This window comes from Gobio gobio, assembly GCF_949357685.1.
Source record: "Gobio gobio genome assembly, chromosome: 17".
In the NCBI taxonomy this organism is placed as follows: Eukaryota; Metazoa; Chordata; class Actinopteri; order Cypriniformes; family Gobionidae; genus Gobio; species Gobio gobio.
Genome location: NC_137110.1, coordinates 44502832 through 44527172, shown reverse-complemented (window position 1 = coordinate 44527172; position 24341 = coordinate 44502832). Strand labels below are relative to the sequence as shown.

The window sequence follows — 24341 nt, the reverse complement described above, 5'->3', positions numbered from 1 at the left end:
TGAAAGTGGGAATCACAGAAGCAACACTGGCCGCCAAATATTGCGTGTCGTTATTCAAAACACGAAGCGTATTCTTTCAGCTGCATTTCCTTTCCCTGCTCTCCCTCCGTCTCTCTGTCACTCATGCAAGTGTCACTCATGTCACTCAAGTCTAAGCTTTTAAAATTTTAAAACGAAATTCAAACAATAAATAGCATTTGGCGCTAATGTGGCATAACAGTTAAAGCCAGAGGCGTTGAAAAAAAGTTGCGTCAGGCGGCACGCGCGGTCATGTGGTTCATCGAGCTCTCAATACTTCTAGCGCTGTGTCAATACCAGTACATTTGAATGGCTTAAGCGGATATAAAACAGCTTCACTATACAGGTATTTGCAGCCATTTTTGGTAAACAGTACAGCATAGTGTGCATTGATTATTACATCAACCACATTTAAAGTATCATTTTATTATGGAGAGTGATGGAGATGCAATATTGTGAACATTAATGTTAATGTTTTTCTTGTATTTAGCTCTCAGGTATTCCTTACGAATTGGTCACACTCATACTCATTGGTGGTCAAATGTGACCATACACCTTAACTATTTTTCAATTAAATAAATGTTCTATATTTTAGTTTAATAATATTTATTGAATATTTTGAGGATATCTTTTGGTACTAAATAGGTACTAATAATACTAATACTGGTACTAATAATTATGGTCCATTAATGACCATTTAATTAATTAAAATATTTTTCTTATTTATATTACAATTAGTGTAATTAAGGTTAAAATAGAGAATTCCAATGCAAAGAGGCAAATTACAGTCATTTTGTGGCTGGAAAAATAATACATTTCATTTGTAATGCCATGGTTTACCCACCTAGGTGCCTGTATGGCTCTTTAATAATTATACATGTATCTAGTTGCTCAAAAAAGTATTGCAGATCATAACTGCTTACTTATTTTTAGGTTTTGCTTTATGAATACAAATGTAGACATATACACTAGAACACTCAAACACTAGATTTCTTTAAAATGTGAAAATTTAAAAACGTTAATAACTAATATTTTTTAATGATACTTGTATAAGCACACACAAGTGAATATTAATGAATGCAAGCAAATATAATTTAACCCAAGAACAGTTTAAAATGGTGCTAAAAAGGCAAACTTATTTTCCCTTATATGTACCAGTATGCTATATGAATTGATACTGAATCAAGATCGAAACCGATATTTGTGCCAATCACCAACCCCCCTCAACCCCCGCCCGCCCGCCACCACAAATTGGGTTCTAATCTGTGGGAAATACTGTAGACTGAACATTTCTAGTGTTTCTGTGCCCACAATTCAGCTGTATCCCAGAAATGTTTTTCTTGCAAAGACTGTAAAATTTGTAGTTTTAGGTTTATTTAAACTAATGTAATTCAGCTATGGACACATTTGTGCTATCCTTTATATTTGTGCTATCAACATTCTGCAATACACAGCCATAACACTCAGTAGTGTTATCAGCAGTGAGGGCTAAGCCCCCCCTAAGGGTGAAATCCTAGAACCGTCCCTGCCCGTACCCATAATGCATGGTTGTAGTAAATGAGTTCCCGCTTGTGACCAGAAGATGGATCCATCCATCCATTTTCCAAACTGCTGGTTCAATGTGGCTAAAGCGTAATATCATATCGTATATTATTAAATTGTTTGATTATGGTTTATACATAGTTTCCATGACAGAGTTCAAGATAACTCTTTTCATAACTACTGCAGCACAAACTATGTAAAAGCGGCAGACCTTCCGGAACATTCAGTGTCCAAATTCACTCACTCTTTTTCATTCACTCCTTCACATGGACTATGTTAGTGGAGTAATGTAGGGAATAGTGAATGAGGGTATAGTGGGCGATTTAGAACACAGACTCGCTCAACTCCTGGCTTCACTAAACCGCACATTTTTTCTTATGGCAGCAAACAGGACTGCAAAAATAATAACAGTTGTTCTTCCACCCTTGAACTACTTTGTTTATTAGGGCTGGTAGTTGTTTTACCTGGGTGTAACCTGTGTGCTGTCACTAGGATGCAGGATCCGGCAAGTAGTGAAGGTGTACGTGGAAAAAGTGGAGCTTTGATATTTCCCAGGGTTTATAGCTAAACAAACAAAAAGTGATCAACAAACATGCATTATCATTCAGGAACTGAACAAATGGTGGTTGCAGTGACAGCCGTTTACCTGTAGAGGGCGCTTTAGAGCTGACATTCAGGTCAAACTGGGGAACTGCTGATCCTGAGATTCCAGAACTAACAGCAGGAGAAGTTGTCAGGTTAACTGCAGTTGCTAAGGAGACAGCCGTTGCTATGGGCACTGGGGAATTCCTGAGGGATGCAGGAAGGGGCGGGACATTAGCTGGGCTTTGGACACGCCTCCTCTCGGTCTTCTCTTCCGGAGTGGACGATGACTGCACGTGAAATGTGATTCCTTCTTCCTCTTCCTCATTCTCCTCTTTTGTTTTTGTGGCCTGCGGTGGCTCCTCTTTTCTCTTATGTTCCCACGATAGTTTCGCCTGGTCTTCATCTTCTTCAAGGTCATTCAGGTGATAAACGTTGTCCTGAGGGAGAGGGCGGAAGCCTTTGGTAACTACACCTGGATGGGGGTCTAGAATAGTGGCCAGGTGGGGTTTAGCCAGCTGCTGCCAATGATGAAGAGTCAGAGAACCTGTAGATCAAGACAACAATTTGTTAACAGGAAGCATTATGAACAAACAATGATCAATACAGACAGGGAATTTATTAATTTACGTTAAATGTTTATTATACAGCGGTATGAAACTACCATGACTAGAGAAAATTAAATTAAACATAAAAGGAGAACTGTGTCCAAATGCACACAATCCATACACTGACTAGCTTAACTGATTGTTTAAGACGTGCATGCAGATTTCAGAAAAAAATTGGCTGTTTTTTGGGCACGCTATTCTATCCTCACCTTCCATTGGTTTAACAATCTGCAGTTTTTCAGGGAGAAATGTCTTGAAACAACTGGAGGAAAAGGAGAATTCTGATAGGTTGGTGAACGAAGAGACGGCGCTTCCCATTGGTGAACTGCAGCCGCTCCCGCCCCCGTCTGACTCCGCAGCCACCAACTCCTGCAGCTTCCGGTCTCTCTCTGCCTGGAAGAACTGTCGCTCACACATGAAGTTCTGCCTCCGCAGGGAGAGACGATTTAGGGCTGATGTAAGGTCGTTTCCCCCGGGAGAGCCGGGTTGGCCTAGACGGGAGTTCTCTCTGCAGCGCACACAGACGTGTGTCAGAAACACACAAAAGCATTGTGGGTATAAATACATTCTCCAGTCACACTTACTTGGTGATGTCCACATCTTCAGCTCCTTCCTCTGTGTTGGGTGTTTGTGATAGATAGGGCACTGGTGTCATGACCACACCGCAGCGGGCGGAGCCAGGGATCGGAGGCACTGCGGCAGCCGCTCTCATCACGGCCCGGTTCACAGACCGTACCGTCTGGAACACACGCTTATGGGTCGACCTTCAAAGACAGACGCGGTCAAATTTCAGTACTGCTGAAGGACCAAATGGACGATGTGTGCAAGGGAGAATAGTGAGTGTCACCTCTGGTCCTGAAAGGTGATTTCTTCTTCTACACTCAACTCTTTCCTCATAGTACCTTCAATCTCAGCTGCCAAAGAATCCTGACGGACAAAAAAAAAAACAAGGATTATATACCTATTAACCCAAAGAGACAGAGACAAAAATGAATTTTTAAAAAAAAGAAATAAATTGCTAAATAAAATAAAATTAAGTACAATGAAAAACAAAATGAAATAAAATAAAACAAAACAAACAAAAACTAAATAAAAAACAAAGCAAAAGAAAAATGAAAATAAAACTAAAACTAAATCAAATTAAATATAATGAAAAACAAAACGAAATTAAATAAAACTAACAGAAATAAAATAAAAAGCAAAAAAACGAAACTAAAAATAAAAAAAACTAAACAAAATAACAATACAATGAAAAACAATGAAAAAAAATAAAACAAACCAAAATAAAATAAAAAAGCAAAACAAAAACAACAAAATAAAACAAAAAACTAAATAAAATTAAATACAATGAAAAAAAAACTAAATGAAATAAAACAAACAAAAATAAAATAAAAAACAAAACAAAAAATGAAACGAAAAAATAAAATAAAAACTAAATAAAATGAAAAAGACAAAACAAAATAATAAAAAACAAATGAAATAAGAAATTTTAACTAATTATATAAATTATATATAATATAATTAATATAATAATAATAATAATAATAATAATAATAATAATAATAATAAGCAAACAAAAAAAAACAAATAAAATATATATAACAGATTGCAATGGGTATTATAATGCACATCATGTGCAGGTTACTGAATAAGTGTCTTATAAGAACAGATGTGATTTGAAAACATATGTAAATGAACAAGAGGATATGAGAGGTGTGGAGCAAGAGATCTGTGTTTCTCACCATGGGATAGAGTCCATAAGACAGGTGTCTGCGCAGGCCTGCAGATGGCGTATTCTTACTGCGCAGCTCCTTAATCTCCTCCTGAGACTCGTGTAACATTCCCATACACTCTGCATTTCTGTCTGACAGCTCCTTAAGCTAACACACACACACACACACACACACACACACACACACACACACACACACACACACACACACACACACACACACACACACACACACACACACACACACACACACACACACACACACACACACACACACACACACACACACACACACACACACACACACACACACACACACACACACACACACACACACACACACACACACACACACACACACACACACACACACACACACACACACACACACACACACACACACACACACACACACACACACACACACACACACACACACACACACACACACACACACACACACACACACACACACACACACACACACACACACACACACACACACACACACCGATGTTTATATTCTGAAAGGCAGCTGGTATGCCTCATAATACAGCAGAGTAGGCCTGTCATGAAAATTACTATATTGTACAATACATGGACATGACTTCGATCATTTTTGAGGACCTCGACAATTCCCATTGTGCTTACATGCTTATTGTTGGTTTACATAAGAATGAATGTCACCAACGTTTTAGCCAGTCTTGACTGCATACCGTCCCAACCTTAAAATGCCATAACCAATCAGAAAAAAAGGAGAAAAATATATATTTCTTTGGTTTTAAGTCACCGGATCATCATTTTCTTGATCGATCATTGCTGGTACTCATTCTCATTCCTAGATTTATTTATTTAGGATACCTTTGACATTCTAATTCCAATACAAGAATATTCTTAAGAATTAAAAATGCTCTTTGATGCACTTGCATTATCATGCTCTTATATATCTCTTATAATATAGTTGTAATACAGTAATATCATTGATCGCAATTTATTTCCCCAAAAAATTAGACCGAGAGTGAGAGAGAGACTTTGATATGCTGATATACGAAGAGATTAAAGACATTATCGCCATGATAGTGCCAGTGAAATTATCACAGCATTGTTTATTAACCAACACTGTCATGTGACGCGTTCTAACACTCCAGCCTCTACGGTCATATTTCATAAGTTCAGCTGAAGTGCAATGATAAGACTAACACACCACATGCATGAATTAGTTTATTGCCTTTTCTAAGTAACAGTGACTAAGCTGCTTTGCTGTAAAACTTTAAACCTGATTTTTTAAAACGTTTTAAAGACCTTAAATCAAGCGGATTAATCCAAACAAGGCCCTTAATTTTGCATTTAAGTAAACCAGGGCTTTTTAAGCAGAGTGATCAGTCTTAATCCAGATTTGTCGATGCAGAGCTGTTTGAGTTTATGGTTCATTACATCAGTGTGTGTGTGTGTGTGTGTGTGTGTGTGTGTGTGTGTGTGTGTGTGTGTGTGTGGCTTTACCTCAGCCGTGAGTTGCCGTTGTGCTTCCTTTGAGGCTTGAAGGTGAATTCTTAGCTCTTCTTTCTCTAGCGCCAACTGAGAAAACAAAGACATACACAATTATACATCAACATACACTATCGTTCAAAAGTTTGGGGTCTGTAAGATTTTTTGGTTAACTTTATAAGGTTTCTGTGTTACAGTGTAATTATAAATTTAAATACTGGGTAATGATAATGAACTACATTAGGGTTTAGGGTTTGGTTGAGGGTTAGTTGTAGGGCTGCGCAATATATCTAAATTATCGAAATATCGCAAATGTTCATATCGCAATATGCATATCGCAACGGCACGCAATATCTGAATGGTTTTAATAGGTTACTTCAACATTGTGAAAAGTGTACGTTTTAGGTTGACGCATATAGCAGAGAATAGACAGGGCACACAACTGTTACTTATGTGACTTGCTTGACATTAAAAAGAGTTATTAAACGCAATAACTTGCAAAAAACAACTCCTTGCAGTCTTGCGCTGTCTGACACACACACTGAAACGTGCGCACAAGCCGCCTCTCTGAAAGCGTGTGATCCCTTCAGTTCTGTTTCGTGCCTTGTTACACACTCAAACTGTCAAATACACACACAGTTATGTCAAAATGGCTGTCTTGATGAGTATTCATGTAAACACAGTCGGTTATGCTTTAAGTGAAAGATATCAGTTGAGGAAAGAAACCGAATGCGCGTCAATAGGATCCGTGCATTAGGTCTTAGTAACAGCCTGCTATTACAGTAAACCTGCTAATACAGTAAACCTGCCGCTGTCTGTCAAACAACAAAAGAAAAAGAGAAAATAACTCAGTGCTCTTGGCTGAATAACCTTTGTATCAGTGTATATTTAATTAATGTGAAGACTACTGTTTTTAGTTCTTATTTTTAATAATAAAGATAAATAAAAATGATCGTCCACCCCTAGTTCAGGTGTCTTTGTTTACCTGGATGTTCTTGATGTTAAGTTTTAGGTTGACGTAACTATATATTACCAAGTCAAGCAAAGAGTTGTTGGTATTTAAATATTGGCATTGCATTTTTTGTTTGTTTACATTGATGTTAAAATTATATTGTCAGATTTGTGACATTAATTTTTGCTAAAACACTGCTGGTAACTTTCAGAAGTTGTAGCGATGCTTTCTTCTCCCAGAAAGAATGTGAAACGCATAAATGGTATCATTCTCAGTTCTTAAATATTTTTTTAAAAATATAATTTAAATAGATTTTACACACTTAAAGCAATACCGTACGCATATTGAACATCGCATTATTTAACAAGGATATTGCATTTTTCTTCAATATCGCACAGCGCTAGTTAGTTGCATGTAATTAAGCATAATTTAATTTCTAGTTATTACTACAGTAACCTACATGTAACAAGCACACTTTAAAATAAAGTGGTACCAATTTTTGGTGTTTTTGAAATAAGTCTACATTTATTTAATAATTAAAAAAAGTAATATTGTACTGTTTTCTGTTTGATTATCTTGTAAAATATAATTTATTCCTGTGATGCAATGCTGAATTTCAGTGTCACATGATCCTTCAGAAATCATTTTAATATGATGATTTGCTGCTCTTATTACTATCAATGTTGAAAACAGTTGTGCTGCTTCATATTTTTGTGGAAACCGTGATACATTTCAGGATACTCAGGATTTTTTTGATGAATACAAAGTTATGGGAATCTTTTTTAAATGATAAATGTCTGTCACTTTGATCCATTTATGAATTCTTGCGGAGTAAAAGTAATATTTTTAAAAAATCTTGCTGACCCCAAACTTTTGAACAGTAGTGTAAATGTAGCCTATAGGGAAAAGTAGATGTGGCATGTATCCTGACCTCTTTGACTCTGTGCTGGAGCTCTACAATCTGTGTGAGGAGTTGGGCGATCTCCTCCTGATGTCTCATTAAATCCTCGTTCTTCTGGGAGAGCTCATCCGTCAGAGACACCATCTGACTGTTTGACTCACCTGTTAAACAAACACACTGAATAAACAACTCAAAATAAACCGACATCACATTCAATAGTATGTTCCCATGCACTAATTTTTTGTCAATCCAAATGAATCCAATCTGATTTCAGATTCTAAAAGTTCTGTTTATATAAACCCTAAACGTTGCAATAGGATTCACATAATCGTTTATATGTGCATTATACACTATATTGCCAAAAGTTTTGGGACGCCTGCCTTTACATGCACATGAACTTTAATGACATCCCATTCTTAATCCATAGGGTTTAATATGGAGTTGGCCCACCCTTTGCAGCTATAACAGATTCAACTCTTCTTGGAATGGCTTTCCACAAGGTTTAGGAGTGTGTTTATGGGAATTTTTGACCATTCTTCTAGAAGCGCATTTGTGAGGTCAGGCACTGATGTTGGACGAGAAGGCCTGGCTCACAGTCTCCGCTCTAATTCATCCCAAAGGTTCTATCGGGTTGAGGTCAGGACTCTGTGCAGGCCAGTCAAGTTCCTCCACATCAAACTCGCTCATCCATGTCTTTATTGACCTTGCTTTGTGCACTGCGCAGTCATGTTGGAACATGAAGGGGACATCCCCAAACTGTTCCCACAAAGTTGGGAGCATAAAATTGTCCAAAATGTCTTGGTATGCTGAAGCATTAAGAGTTCCTTTCACTGGAACTAAGGGGCCAAGCCCAACCCCTGATAAACAACCCCCACACCATAATCCCTCCACCAAACTTTACACTTGGCACAATGCAGTCAGTCAAGTACCGTTCTCCTGGCAACCGCCAAACCCAGACTTGTTCCTCGGATTGCTAGACAGAGAAGACGTCTCCACTGCTCTAGAGTCCAGTGGCGGTGTGCTTTACACCACTGCATCCGACACTTTGCATTGCACTTGGTGATGTAAGGCTTGGATGCAGTTGTTCGGCCATGGAAACCTGTTCTTGAGCTAATCTGAAGGCCACACAAAGTTTGGAGGTCTGTAGCTATCTGCACACTATGTGCCTTGACCCCAGGTCTGTGATTTTACATGGCCTACCACTTCGTGGCCGAGTTGCTGTTGCTCACAATTGCTTCCACATTTGTTATAATACCACTAAGTTGATCGTGGAATACTTAGTAGTGAGGAAATTTCACAAAAGGACTTATTGCACAATACTTTTGGCAATATAGTGTATATTCCGAACAAAACCTCAGCACATTTGAATGCAAAGTCTCAAAAACAAAGTACGCCACTGCAATAATGTAACCGGACAAACTGTAGGCATAATTTTAGTTTTTGCTTTAATGACATACAGTATTTGTTTAAAAACTCACATATGTGTCTGAAGAGCCTTTAAGCAAATATTTACTAAATATTCAGCCTTATCCACAGAGAGCTAGGTGTTCTTTGAGTGCAGAGGCTGTTTTAAACTGCAGGCTGCAAAATTGCACATTGGCCAAAAAAAAAAAAAATCCAAATCCAAAAGCAGTCGCATTAATTTTTCCGGGAATCCCAGAACGCATCACAAGAAATTTCCTCCAAATGGCAGACAAATTTAGAGTCCATTAATGAGGAAGGAAGATGCCCATGTAGACAGTATACAGACTGGTTTAACTTGATTTGGAGCTTGAAAATACTCACGCAGTTCTTTAACGCAGTCGTTCACCAGCTGCTGCTCTTTCTCCTCATAAGTGATGGTCTCTTTCGTCAGGTGACAGGCCTGTGAAACATCAAAAGGTCACGCTTTCGTAAAACCCTTCTGCTCCTGAAATATCAGGCAGAGCCCGTGACACACCTCTGATCTCAGCGAGAGGTTCTCCTCCTCCAGCTCCTGGAGTTTGGACTGTAGGACCTCCAGCTGGCTGAGGGCGAGAGCGGCCCCTGTGGGCGCGGGGTGACGTAGCGGCGTGGAGCAGCTGGAGTCGGTCTCGCTCTCCTCGCTGGTGCTCGCGACCATCCGGAGGAGTTCATCCTTCTTCGCCAACACATGCTGAAGCTGATGAACCTGAAAGAGAGAGTTTATGCTCTTAAAGCTGCTGTGAAACTGTAGCCTATATATGACACTTGTTTCCTTATTATTTTTCTGAGTTCCATAAAAATCACATCTAAATCACATGAATACATTTTTTTCAATAATAGGGCCCTATGAAATTTATGATTTTAAAAATTATAAAATGTATTGTCAAGAAACGTGTTAATCAAATATATGCATAACACATTAACAATTTAACACCGAAAATACAGACTTCATATTTTAATAGCAGTCTTTTTGCAGTTTTATATTCACACACACCAGTCTGATTACCCTACTTTAGAATCATTCATCCAAATTTTGGCAAATTTCAAGACATTCTGCGTTATACATTAAATTCCATTTTTATGACTGGACTCTGAGATTCCGTCCACATTTTCCACATCATGGAAATCCTACTTGAACATGTCAAAGCGTGTTGTACCTGGTCTACAGCCTGTGCTAGCTGCTCCTCAAGAGATTCGTTTCGCTCCTGCAACACATGGTTCCTCTGCAGGAGAGACTGACCAATCCGAGCGGCCAATTCCAGATCGCGATCCCTCTGCAGGACGACACCGCAATGCAAACAAACAGCCAATCAAGAGTCATTACGATCAAAAAACAAACTAGACAAAGCACTTTATCACCGTTTGCTGACCGATCACATCACTCACTTCACCCAGGAGGTGTGTGACCACGTCAATGTCATTGTAGGTCTTGGTCATCTGCTCCACCCGCTCAGCGCTGAGGACTACAGTGAGGGAGAGAGACAGGCAAAGAGTCAGACAAACAAAATAAGAATTAAGGAATTAAAAGAAATCCAACAAATACTGGTAACTACACTAGCGGTGCATGGGTAAATATATTTCTATAAATAAATAGAAAATAAATAGGGTATTTTTCTCTCCGCTAGACAAACCAAAATAGGAAGGTGTAGAAACACCCACACGCCATATGGCAAGCTCTACACATGCACTACACACACACTGCAGTGACATCATGCACAAACCCAAAGTCTATTTAAAAACACATGCTTTCAGGTTCACTATTAACTGCATGCACTACGCACTTTTTTTGGAGAGAAATTACTATTTTTATTCAGCAAGGATGCATTAAATTGATCAAAAGTGACAGTAAAGACAGTTATAATGTTCTAAAATATTTCTATTTCAAATAAATGCTGTTCTTTTGAACTTTCTATTCAAAGATTTCTATTCATCCAGAAAAAATGTATCACGGTTTCCACAAATATTTGAAGCAGCCCAGCTTTTTTCAACATTAATAATAACGAGAAATGTTTTTTGAGCAGCAAATCATCATATTAGAATGATTTCTGAATAATGTAATGAGTAATGATGCTGAATATTCAATTTAAATCACAGGAATAAATTATAGCTTAAAATATATGAAAACAGAAAACAGTTATTTTAAATTCTAAAAATATTTCACCATATTACCCTGTATTTTTGATCAAATAAATGCAACCTTGGTGAACAAAAGAAAAAACGGCACAAAAATCCTATCAGTTCTCAAAATTTTGAACAGTAGTGTACATGGATCAAAATCTAAAGTGAGTTTACTCTACACTACAGATGTACTGCGCTCTACTGCCTATATATACACTAGAACTTTAAAGGGGTCATCTTTTCTAGCCGTTTTATTTTTTTCTTAAGGCCAACTAATAATTCTTGTCAAGGTTGCACCAAATGTTATTTAACAGGGTTTCATTTTAATTTCCCATTTGTGCGAGAACCTAACCAGCTGCGATACAACAAATCGATAAGCAACGAATCCTGGTTGTCCCAAGCAGATGCAACAACAGCAAGATATTTTGTCGACCATCTGGTATCGGTTTGCCCAAAATTTGCCAAAAAATTTTCACATTCAGTGTTGATAGATAAATTGCATGCTGCGCCATTTAACTACTGTACCTTTAAGGCTTCATGTAAATAAGATCTGTTACAGCTCTACTATTGGCTTACCTCTTCGCATATTAAATGAGTAACAAACTAATGAATTCCAAGTAGGTGTTTTTATATTAATGTACTCATAGTTCAGCTTAATTTCCATAAATGTTCCAGGTGGAATGGAGAGGGAGTTTTGAGTTGTAAATAACAGAGATGCTTACATATTAAATAAGAGTTTGATCTACTGTTTTCAACAATATGACCCCTTTAATGCAAGTTTCAGAGAACACAGTTAACACATGCTGGTTGTTCGAGGTCAAATACTAGCTCCAAAATAGAAGCACTATTAGAACTAGGAAGGACAGGCATTCTGTAAGAATAGATGACAGATGAGTGGAATATCGACAGATAAAGCATCAGACAGACCGTGTGTTACCTTTAGAGACACTGTTAGAGCCATTATGAGGATAAGAGGAACCAACAGCTAGGAATGCTGCAGAAGGAATGAGAGAATGAAAACGAGAGAGAGGGGGGGGGGGGAGACAGAAGTAGAGAAGAAAGAGAGAGAGAGAAGTATTATACGCTGAGGAATTCTGGTAAACATCCAGTGAGGGTGAAAATGAGAAACACTGGTTGGGGGGGTTGATAGAGAGAGGAGGAGGAGGAACAATGAAGCACCTGACAGCAGTCACTGTCCTGTGAGCAATCCTGAATTAAAATAAATGCATTTTTATTAGGTTTATACACACACACACACACACACACACACACACACACACACACACACACACACACACACACACACACACACACACACACACACACACACACACACACACACACACACACACACACACACACACACACACACACACACACACACACACACACACACACACACACACACACACACACACACACACACACACACACACACACACACACACACACACACACACACACACACGAGGTTCAATCTGCAACTAATACATCCAGACTCATGAATCTCTACTGCCATTGTGTTCTCATAGGCTGTTACAGTATTAAAATGCTGCCGCTAGTACTCATGATGATGATACAAACATTCATGGTTCACACCCAAAAGTAATTTAAACGACCAAATAGACTATCTGTTGAATGATAAACACTCCTATAACAGTAATAGAAATGTATACTTATATAGAGAATATTATCCTGCAATCATCATCGGATCATTTAGATTGAAACACAGATTAAAAAGATTATCCGGTTTATGGCCTACACTTAACTAGATAAAAAATAAATTAAAAAAAATAAAACAGGAGACAAAACACAGTAGATTTGTCTCCAAACTATAGCTAAGTGAGCAAAACTGGTAAATATTTAACGTCTTGTAAATATCCAAACTCTAAACTAACTCTTAACATCTTAATGTCTAACCCATGTTACATCAGCAATAACAAGAATTATTGTAAATAAAACAATAGGAAGTGTACACTACCGGTCAAAAGTTTGGGGTCCGTGAGATTCTCTTCTGCTCACCAAGGATGCATTTATTTGATCAAAAATATAGTAAAAATACAGTAATATTGTGAAATATGATTGCAATTTAAAATAACTGTTTTGTATATTAATATATTTTAAAATGTTATTTATTCCTGTGATCAAATCAGAATTTTCAGCATCATTACTCCAGTCTTCAGTGTCCCATGATCCTTCAGAAATCATTTTAATATACTGCTCAGTGGCTGCTCAAGAAACATTTAGATAATTACCAACGTTATTATCAACATTATTTCTCAGGATTCTTAATAGAACAGAACCGCATTTATTTGAAAGAGAAATATTTTACTTTACTAAAGTAAAAGTAAGTCTTTACTGCCCCTTTTGCTCAATTTAATGCATCCTTGTTGAAAGTATTAATTTCTTTTAAAAAAATAAACAAAAAAATAAACTTTTGAATGGTAGTGTCCATCTTGTCTTTGCATGCGTCCTTACCTGGGGTGAGATGCTGAGCTGAGGGCTCTTCACTCAACTGAAGCATTCTAGCAATCACGGCACTACGTTACTGACATCAACACATACCTCTATCCTGACTTAAACACACACACACACACACACCAACTGAACCTCCATAACCACAGAAAGCTCAATCCTTATAAACACTCATGACTCTGCAATCCAGCCACAGGTGATCTGATCCGCTCACTCTAGTCTTCAGACATCCATATATAACCTCAGCAATAAGTGACACATTAGCAGACACAAGACGACCTTTGATCTCCGGTGAAACATCAGATGATCAGTTCACTTCCACTATCACAGCTGACACAGCATAGGCAATCGTCAGAGCGCAACACAATAACACTGCACCACGGATGATTGACCGTGAATCTTGAGTAAGCCGTCATCCTTTTACCTGTGTTGTTATTGTTAACTAAAAATAATTATATATATATATATATATTAGGGTGCATCAAATTTGAATGGGAAATTTTAATTTCAAAATATGAATTTGGCTGGCATTGCATTTTGTTCCAATTAACATAAAAATGACTTTTGCAAAGTTTTGAGGAATTCCATTGAGATTTAGGGGTGCCACCTAACACATGAACTTTGGCGAAATTTCGAAAAATGTGCAATTTTTAGTCTAATTGCCAAAAGGTTGACCTGGAAATGTTGAGTACAGAGAACTTTTATACAGTAACATGTTCTATAGGATTATCAAAGTAAAGGTTGTTTGTTTGCCCTTTGGGCATTTCTCAGAATTCAACTTTCAAGATTCCCCATTCATTTTTCCTATAGACAAAATGAATGGAGGTCAATGGGACATGTTCACATAGCCTTACCCTGAATTTTGTGCAGCAGTGATGGATGTCGGACACATATAAAGTTTAATTGACTTTATTGTTAAACACAAGGAGCGACACACTTAAAAGAACAAACCCGCTCTAGTGGCTAACTCACTGGCAACCTGCAGGGCCTAAGGCCGCGTGTTTACCAAAGCGTTTTAGCCGGCTGAAAACACTAGGCGCTCTGCTGAAAACGTCTCGCTGTGGGCGCTTGAGAGCGTTGTGGCAGCGAAGCGTTTTTTTCAGTTGAGACTCTTTGCTTGTTATGATAAAGAATATCCGCGGAAGTGGTACTAAGTATCTCATTTCACAGATAGTTTGTTTCTGTATTGATTCTATATAAAATGCTGATACAATGTAAAGTATTTGCTCTGGCTCTTGTTTTAAATTATTTTGTTCCGTTATTATACTGCTTGTTGTCATCTGTTGACGTTGTACAGTACAAGCAAGATGTGGCAGTTGGTCTGTGTTGTATTTGTCCCGCCCCTCCTCCACTGTGATTGGACGGCTGGGTGAAAAGTGACAGTGATAAGCGCTGTGTTTTACTCAAAGTTGAACATTCTTCAACTCTCTGCGACCAGTAAAAAACGCTAAAAACCCATTGGCTGCTGGATTCTTGTGGTAACAGGTTCCATTTCTCTCTCAGACGTGTGAACAAGGTAACCTCTGGTGAGCGTGATGACTCCCACCTTCAGGTCTGTGAAAACCTGGTTCAGGAGGACCTCACCAATGTGGAGCCGGCACCCAGACCAAAGCAGTGGTCGGCCCAGTGAGAGCTGTTTGGCAATGCAGGCTGCTGTGAGATGGCCGATGTTTGACGCAGTGCCATGTTAACAATGCAATGCCATGTTAACAACCTGGTCAGCGTAGCACCAGTCCTGCAGCAACTTGCATGTCAACCGGGCAATGATCATTCCACATGCCTCATTGGTCTGCTTCTTATATGCTGGGACACCAAGCAGTTTCACTCACTCTGCATCTCCAACCACCACTGTAAGATGCTACTCCAACTGGCGCACATTGCTGAGCATCGGTGTTAACTTGCTGTCCCAGTGTAGGGTGCACAATGGAGGTGGTGTCCACTGCTTGTGCTGTTCCTCACTGATTGTCTCCAGCACTTGGCGTCTTGCTCAGTCAGCTGTTGCGTAGGATGCAGAGAGATTTGTACATTCACCGCCTGACTCTGCAACAAGGCCACACATGAAGGCAGTCTGTTGCATTGGTGACATCTTCAACCTTGTAGCCAGTGACACGACACTTGGCCGGCTAAGGATGTCATGTGAAATAAAGACATTTGTTCCAGTCTTCTTATGCTTGTTGGATGGTTCGCCCTCAGATGGTGGATAGACTGTGTTAGTATCCTCCTCCGACTCCTCATCACTCTCTGACTCCAAGCTGGACATTGCCGTCATCTCCTCCAGCTCTTTTTCACAGTGGGACTGCCTGGCTGCTGCGGCAGCTTGAAGCTCCTCTCGCTGCTTCACCTTGAGCTGCAGCTTTTTGTCCAATACACCAAATGTGGCCACTCTGTCAGTCTTCATGATGGCCAAGAAAGCTAGGTCTTCTGGGTTATCAATCAGCTTTTCAACATTTGGAGGCCACAGCGGAAATCAAGTCTGCACTCCATTTTCTCCAATTGTTTCGCTGTAGTCTCACTGGTGCGCTTGGCCTGGGAGATTTTCCGCATCTTGTTTTTAGCATTGACTAAGTCTACCATCTTGTGGCACGCACGCTTGTCGCTCACCATTGGGATGTTGGCTTTCTTGTAAAATGGTCGCACCTGCTCCAGGACAACCTTGGCTGCCTCGAACTGCGACAACGCTCCATTTGCACCAGGTTTCTTTGCAAGCATGCAGTGTAAGATCTGACGACCAGTTGGCAGTTTGACGCCGGTGATGATGCCATCCTCTCTGGTGATGCTGGGGCCCAGACCAAAGACCAGGCTGCGACTGCTAGTCTGGCAGGGACCAGTTGGTGAGGGCAGCATATGATAGGTATATGTAATAATACATACCCAACACAGAAAGATCACCTCAGTTTTCTTGAGCTGTAGTATTGTTTGCCTCAGATTTCCATAGCGACCATTGAGCACTGTTAACCACTTTATCCAACAAAAACAGATGTGCGGTGGCACCCCTAAATCATCATGTACTGGACATTTTTTTTGCATGTGTTGTTTCTACATATTTTGGAACACTTTTAGCACCCAGCCATATCAAAATTCAAGAATTGTGTTTTTTGATGCACCCTACTATATCTATATCTATATCTATATATATATAGTTTTAATAATTATCTATCTATCTATCTATCTATCTATCTATCTATCTATCTATCTATCTATCTATCTATCTATCTATCTATCTATCTATCTATCTATCTATCTATCTATCTATCTATCTATCTATCTATCTATCTATCTATCTATCTATCTAAAAAAATTTGGTATCTAAAATAAAATAAATAAAATGAAATAAAATTGTGCTCTAAAATTATTGAACAATTGAAATAAAAGTAAAGCTAAATAGAAATGACAAAACCACATAGAATTATTAAAACACTATATATATATTGAAATATATTACGTATTCAACATTTTTATAAATATTACAATAGTATATAAATAATACTAAAATAAGAATGCTTATACAGATCTAAAAGGAATCTGATTTGACTTTAATTAGATAAGATTTAATAGTATAAGTTCATAAATTAACTGATCTCCTATACATTTCTAGTTTTTTTATATACAGGTGTTGGTCATATAAATAGAATATCATCAACAAGTTGATTTATTTCACTAATTCCATTCAAAAAGGGAAACTTGTATATTATAGTCATTCATTACACACAGACTGATATATTTCAAATGTTTATTTCTTTTAATTTTGATGATTTATAACTGACAACTAAGGAAAATCCCAAATTCAGTATCTCAGAAAATTTGAATATTGTGAAAAGGTTAAACATTGAAGACACCTGGTGCCACACTCTAATCAGATAAATAACACAAAAAACCTGCAAAGGCCTTTAAATGGTCTCTCAGTTTAGTTTAAACGGTTTTAAACGGTTTTAAACGGTTTTAAACGGTTTTAAACAGTTTAAACGGTGACGGGATGCACGTAACTAAGCAACAGAGTCCATTATAGATGACGAAGTAGTATGTCCCAAAGCTTGCATACTCTTCTGCTACACACTCAAAAGTATGTACTTTTTCTTCACAAAAAGAGTACATACTTTTAGGTCGTAGTATAAGTAGGTGAATTGGGACGCAGCATAGTTCTGTAGGCTACACAATAATGGGGAAGACTGCTGACTTGACAGTTGTCCAAAAGACGACCATTGACACCTTGCACAAGGAGGGCAAGACACAAATGGTCATTGCAAAAGAAGCTGGCTGTTCACAGAACTCTTTGTCCAAGAACATTAATAGAGAGGCAAAGGGAAGGAAAAGATGTGGTAGAAAAAAAGTGTACAAGCAATAGGGATAACCGCACCCTGGAGAGGATTGTGAAACAAAACCCATTCAAAAATGTGGGGGAGATTCACAAAGAGTGGACTGCAGCTGGAGTCAGTGCTTCACGAACCACTACGCACAGACATATACAAGACATGGGTTTCAGCTGTCGCATTCCTTGTGTCAAGCCACTCTTGAACAACAAAGTTATGTTCTCTGATGAAAGTGGGACCCTGATTTCCAAAGGAATTGCAAAATTTAGAGTCTGGAGGAAGAGAGGAGAGGCACACAATCCACGTTGCTTGAGGTCCAGTGTAAAGTTTCCACAGTCAGTGATGGTTTGGGGTGCCATGCCATCTGCTGGTGTTGGTCCACTGTGTTTTCTGAGGTCCAAGGTCAACGCAGCCGTATACCAGGAAGTTATAGAGCACTTCATGCTTCCTGCTGCTGACCAACTTTATGGAGATGCAGATTTCATTATGGAGATGTCATCTAAAAGATGGTTTAAGGACCATGGTATCCCTGTTCTTAAATGGCCGGCAAACTCGCCTGACCTTAACCTCATAGAAAAGCTATGTGGTATTGTGAAGAGGAAGATACGAAATGCCAGACCCAACAATGCAGAAGAGCTGAAGGCCACTATCAGAGCAACCTGGGCTCTCATAACACCGGTGCAGTGCCACAGACTGATCGACTCCATGCCATGCCGCATTGCTGCAGTTATTCAGGCAAAAGGAGCCCCGTATTGAGTGCTGTACATGCTCATACTTTTCATGTTCATACTTTTCAGTTGGCCAAGATTTCAAAAAATCCTTTCTTTGTATTGGTCTTAAGTAATATTCAAATTTTCTGAGATACTGAATTTGGGATTTTCCTTAGTTGTCAGTTATAATCATCAAAATTAAAAGAAATAAACACTTGAAATATATCAGTCTGTGTGTAATGAATGAATATAATATACAAGTTTCACTTTTTGAATGGAATTAGTGAAATAAATCAAATATTTGATGATATTCTAATTATATGACCAGCACCTATATATGCAACTGCAATAGCAGCAATAATGTTTATATAGTCTTATATTAATTAAACCATGGTAATGAGGAGCTATCCATGGTTTTGCAATCATCTTTCTACACAAGCACTATGATGGTTATGAAATAAATGTTACATTTTCATCAAGACCATTAGTAAATGGTGTGCTGGGATCTTCAATTATGTCTCTCCCTCTATAAATATGACATTGTGCTGTTGTTCATGCATTCTCAAGTTCAGCCCTCCATTTATAAACCTGAAATAGCCTCCATCTGCCCCCTCTCAGGTTATTCTTAGTATCACATCATCATCCAACTGGAAGAAACTAGGGCAAAAAGTCTCAGCAGGTCTCTGGCTGTGTGCCCCTTTTCTCAGAGCTACCCTCCATACCCCCATACACTCGCTCAATAGAGCTCCCAGCAGTGTGTCCTTGAGAATGGCACTTTAGTTCATGTTGCTCCAGGGGGATTGGCCCTGTAATATGTGAACTGCAAGTTGTGTTGGATAAAAGTGTCTGCCAACTGCATAAATGTAAAATGTAAGCTCTAGCACGTACACACTGATTTGATTTTTCAATAGTATCCTACTGCAGAGCCACCGGTCATGGCTGTTTCAGGACAGCTGTCTCAGACTGGACGTTAGAGTGGAGATTATAGCCTCATTAAGGGTAGGGTTAGTGGTGGGGTGGGCTTAGCCATTTGCTAGGGTGGAGTTTATAGTTGTTGTGAGGTTAGGGTTAGGCGATCGTCAGCTCTGCCCTAACGTCCGGTCTGAGACAGCTGGCCTGGTGCGGCTGCGACATAATGGCAGTTAGACATATCTCTGATGTTTGTGTAGTTAAAGATACAGAGTCACACTAGATATTTAAAAATCTTTAAAAAACTTAGTGAATTTTAAGTTGTCACAGGAGTGCTCTCGACATGAAATGGATGTTTATTTGGCATCACACACATCCTTCATCGAAAGGACAAGCACTGCGTAAAGTTCAGTGAAAAAAAACGAAGCAAGAGAAATGTTGATGAAATATGCCTTTTTTAATGCACATGAAAAGTATTATTAATAACAAAAATATTTGTTTGGCATAAATAAAATTTCAGCCATGCATGCAGGGCTATAACTGACAACTGTTTTGATAATCAAAGAAATAATCAACAGATTATTCGATTTATTAAATATTGGCTCCATGATTATTTACATCTTTGCAATATGTTTATTGCACTACTATATATTTAAGTCTTATACAAAATATTATTAAGTCTACTGTATATATAATGTTTATTATATATATATATATATATATATATATAATATTATATATATACATACACACACACAACTTTACTTGCATACATATACGCACGTAAAGTGTTGCTATAAAGCAAATCTCTATCAACTGCTTGATTTTTAATATCCTCACAAAATGTAAACTACTTTATTGCTCATCTCTAATCTGCCAAATGCAAATAAATGAAGATGTTAAAATATTATAAACATTAACATCATGACTTTATTTAAAGTTGCTTTGAAACAATTGACTTGACTTAAAACTTATTTGATTAATCGGATGAATAAATACATAAATTACTAAAAAGTATAAAAATAATAATAACAATTTTAACCATTTTTTATACAAAATGGTTATTCCACATCCAGCCCAGTACTGTCCTCCAAACAATGTTCAATTTAAAGGCAATGAATGTTTCTGTGTAAGCTATGTGCAAAAAATGTAAACATTATGGGCTGGTTTTACAGACAGGGCTTAGATTAAGCCAGGATTAGGCATTGGTTCATTTGGGTCATTTAAGAAGCTTTTATAAACGTGTCCTAGAAAGAAAAAAAAAGACTGGTGTGCATCTTGAGACAAAACAATTGCACTGACATATTTTAAGATTGCTTTCAGTTAAAACAGCTCAAACTTGCATTTTAGTTTAATCTTAAACCTTGTCTGTGAAACCGGGGGTAAGTGTTGCAAACATTAAACTTGCAACTTAAACAACTTTAAGTTGCTCCCATGTATTTTCATTGTTGGCTATATGAGGTTCCCGGGCAACTCCCATGACTGTAGGCAGCTCATTAGGTTTTGAAACAAAGCTAATTTAGTATGTAGTATGGGCCAGTGATAATCCTGCAGGAAACACACCAAGCGTGTCACATGTCATGTCGGCCATCTAAAAGATGACATCAGCACAACATGAGTTCTCACAGATGACATCAGCACAAGTGGCTGATCTCAGAGACGCAGAGATATGAGCTCTCACTTCCTGTACACACTGCAGAATTGAGCCAGCACACGCCCTCAACAAAACTGGCACAAGGAAGCATTTAACAATGCCTGCATGCAACTACACAAACAGATAGACACAACACATACCGCATTCATACGCGTGCAGAAACACACACACACGCGAGTTCACCCCACATGCCCTGTCCATTATAGATGACCTTGAATTGTCAGAAGTCCTGTAGTGTCGGTAAGCAGCACAAATACTTAAAAATAAAACACCACACTCACACACACTTCTTATCATGAGTGCATGTACGAATCGATATCGTCTCACCTTCTGCAGCGCATTGATCATAAAGCTCCTCATTTTGTATATTTAGCACCGGCATGACTGCTCCTCTCTCTATTTATCCATCCATCTGCCCTTCTCCCTCCCGCCCCGCGACGCCCGGCCGGCTCTGCTGTCAGCTGCACTTAAGAGACCAGACCACTGAATTCCTGTGCCCTTGCCAGGGACGGGCACAAACACACACACCCACTCCCTCAAGCATATGCGCACCCGAGTAGGGAAGTCATAGCAATGCTACTAACTTAAGTATGTTTCAGTAGCTCAAAATAATGTAGGTTTCCCAGAAACAAGCTGCTTCAATCCCCCCAGTGTCCCAATACAAAATAACTATAAAATAATTATACTGATACAATATAAGTATCAGTATACAATTTGTCACACAGATTTATAGCAGAGCAAACTGAGGTTCAAAAACAAACATGTTGTCCTAAAATTCCCCGATATGTAACATTGGAAGGTTTGATTGATTTTAAAGCATGTTAAAATTGTCACTTTTTGAGGGGGAGCAAAAACGTGCCGTTTTTGTGTGTCCCTTTAAATGCAAATGAGCTGCTGCTCACTGGGCGGAGCTTCAAGAACTTCAGTTAGCAGCTCTGATTACCTCATGCAAATAGGCAATGAAACTGTTCAGCCTTTTATGTTCAAACCGGAGTTGGACAATGATGGAGAGACCCAAGAGGAAGTGACAACATGTAGAATGTAACAGGACGTTTCTGAATGGTTAGTTGATGGATTTATGTAGCTGGTCTGGAGTTAACTATCTTCAGGTCATTGATTAGTATATTCTGTCATGATAATCTCACCACCAGTGATGTCACTAACCCGGGAGGAAGCTTGTGTAGTCTATACCAGCCGTTTATTGTAGTCCTAAAAAGCAATTTCTTTAAAAGTAAATATCTCCCTTTTCTTTGAACTTTGAGCATCGTAAATTTGCAGATGTTGTTTATGCTCAAACAGCAACATCACACACTAAATTTAAAAAAGTGAAATCATAAATCAACCACCCCTTTAAAGGAATCTGTTTGTTCTGGCAACTCATTTAAAATGCACCTTTTTAAAAGGTTTAGATCTTCTAAAGCAGCTGACAACATTAATTATTTACTCTTTTTAAGATGGGCAACGCAACCTAGGAGACAAAAACTGCACAAAAAACAAATAAAAACATGAAAAATAAAAGCGTTATTAAAAGATAGGGATTATGTGAGTAATAAGAGCCCCATTTGGGGGTTAAATGCTTAATTTAAAAGGTTATCAATTTTTATAATTATCTTAAAATGTCCATGACTTATTTAACGGATAACATTTTTTCACAATTTATTGAGATTTCTAGGTTTTCCATGACCAAGGGGAACCTGCCAACTTGATTATCATTATCATTATTATTATTATAGATATTATATAACTTGCAGTACAGCTCTTTAAAAGAGCAGCCGGACTGTAGTTCACCTCTGGTGCTCCTTGCATGGCGGTCAAAAATTTTTTTTTTTTTCATTTCAATGAAATTAATGTCCTATATTTTAGTTTGATAATGTTTTTTATTTAATATTTTGTATTTTTAGGGTTATTCTATGGTACTAAATTATATTTATGTAGTAGATATAATCCATTTATTACCTTTTTGAGCATAGACCAAAATTAAATTTCCAACATAAATCTTGAATGCTTTGGAGCACAGACTTAAGTTTAAAATATTTTTAAAGAAAACACTTGGCAGATTATTGCTGAAGTGAAAGTTTAGAAAAGTGAACTTAAAAGTTATATAGGTTTAAGTTTATTGTTCAGAAAAATGCACTTTTTTTTTCTTTCAATTTTTATATAAAATATATATTTTACAAAACATGTTTTACTCTAAAACGGTGAGTAAATCAAAGCCATACTTCTAAAGTTGTGTTCCAAATTTGGGGTTGATATCTCAGAAAATGAGCTTTCAGTAAGATTTTGTTTGGTCGCAGTACCAAAAGTTTCCACTAAATGAAATTCGTCTTCCACTCATTTCCAACGCGCTCATATTTGACCATGAGAAGTACAAGTGTGACTATTTTTTTCAGGACCATCTAACCTTTTCGAATCCTGTCCATTAATTTTCCATTAAAGGAACACTCCACTTTTTTTGAAAATAGGCTCATTTTACAAGTCCCCTTGAGTTAAATAGTTGAGTTTTACCGTTTTTGGATCCATTCAGCCGATCTTTGTATCTGGCGGTAGCACTTTTAGCATTGCTTAGCATACATCATTGATTCTAAACAGTCCATTAGCATCTCATTCAAAAAATGACCAAAGACACTTTCAATATTTTTCCTATTTAAAACTTGACTCTTCTACAGTTACATCGTGTGCCAAGACAAACTGAAAATGAAAAGTTGCGATTTTCTACACCTATATGGCTAGGAACTACTTTCTCATTCCTGCGTAATAGTCGCACCATGGCTGCAGCGGCGCAACGATTCGTTGGTATTCTGTGAAACATGGTGGTAGTATACACCTTCGACTTACTATCACAGCCCTTTACAACACACAGAACCATGGCTAATCACACAGGTAAATCCACAACACAATTTGTCGG

At 38.1% G+C, this 24341-nt stretch overlaps 1 protein-coding gene across 4 annotated transcripts in view; it reads right to left on the bottom strand.

Moving 5' to 3' along the window:
- Positions 1-24341, bottom strand: part of trak2 (trafficking protein, kinesin binding 2) — a 44082-nt gene that overhangs the window by 3459 nt on the left and 16282 nt on the right. Inside the window, exons 1-14 of one of the 4 annotated variants that reach the window (XM_079841913.1) lie at positions 21764-21952; positions 12319-12375; positions 10650-10726; positions 10421-10537; positions 9760-9969; positions 9606-9684; positions 7851-7981; positions 5983-6057; positions 4493-4630; positions 3598-3677; positions 3335-3514; positions 2960-3258; positions 2207-2689; positions 2025-2124 (exon numbers count right to left, since the gene is read on the bottom strand). In XM_079841913.1, coding sequence (XP_079698039.1) covers positions 2025-2124; positions 2207-2689; positions 2960-3258; positions 3335-3514; positions 3598-3677; positions 4493-4630; positions 5983-6057; positions 7851-7981; positions 9606-9684; positions 9760-9969; positions 10421-10537; positions 10650-10726; positions 12319-12375; positions 21764-21818 — 2081 coding nt within the window. In that variant the 5' untranslated portion in view covers positions 21819-21952. Of the gene's footprint in view, positions 1-2024; positions 2125-2206; positions 2690-2959; positions 3259-3334; positions 3515-3597; positions 3678-4492; positions 4631-5982; positions 6058-7850; positions 7982-9605; positions 9685-9759; positions 9970-10420; positions 10538-10649; positions 10727-12318; positions 12376-21763; positions 21953-24341 lie in introns of those variants that run through there. The other 3 variants (XM_079841911.1, XM_079841914.1, XM_079841912.1) reach the window with 3 other exon arrangements.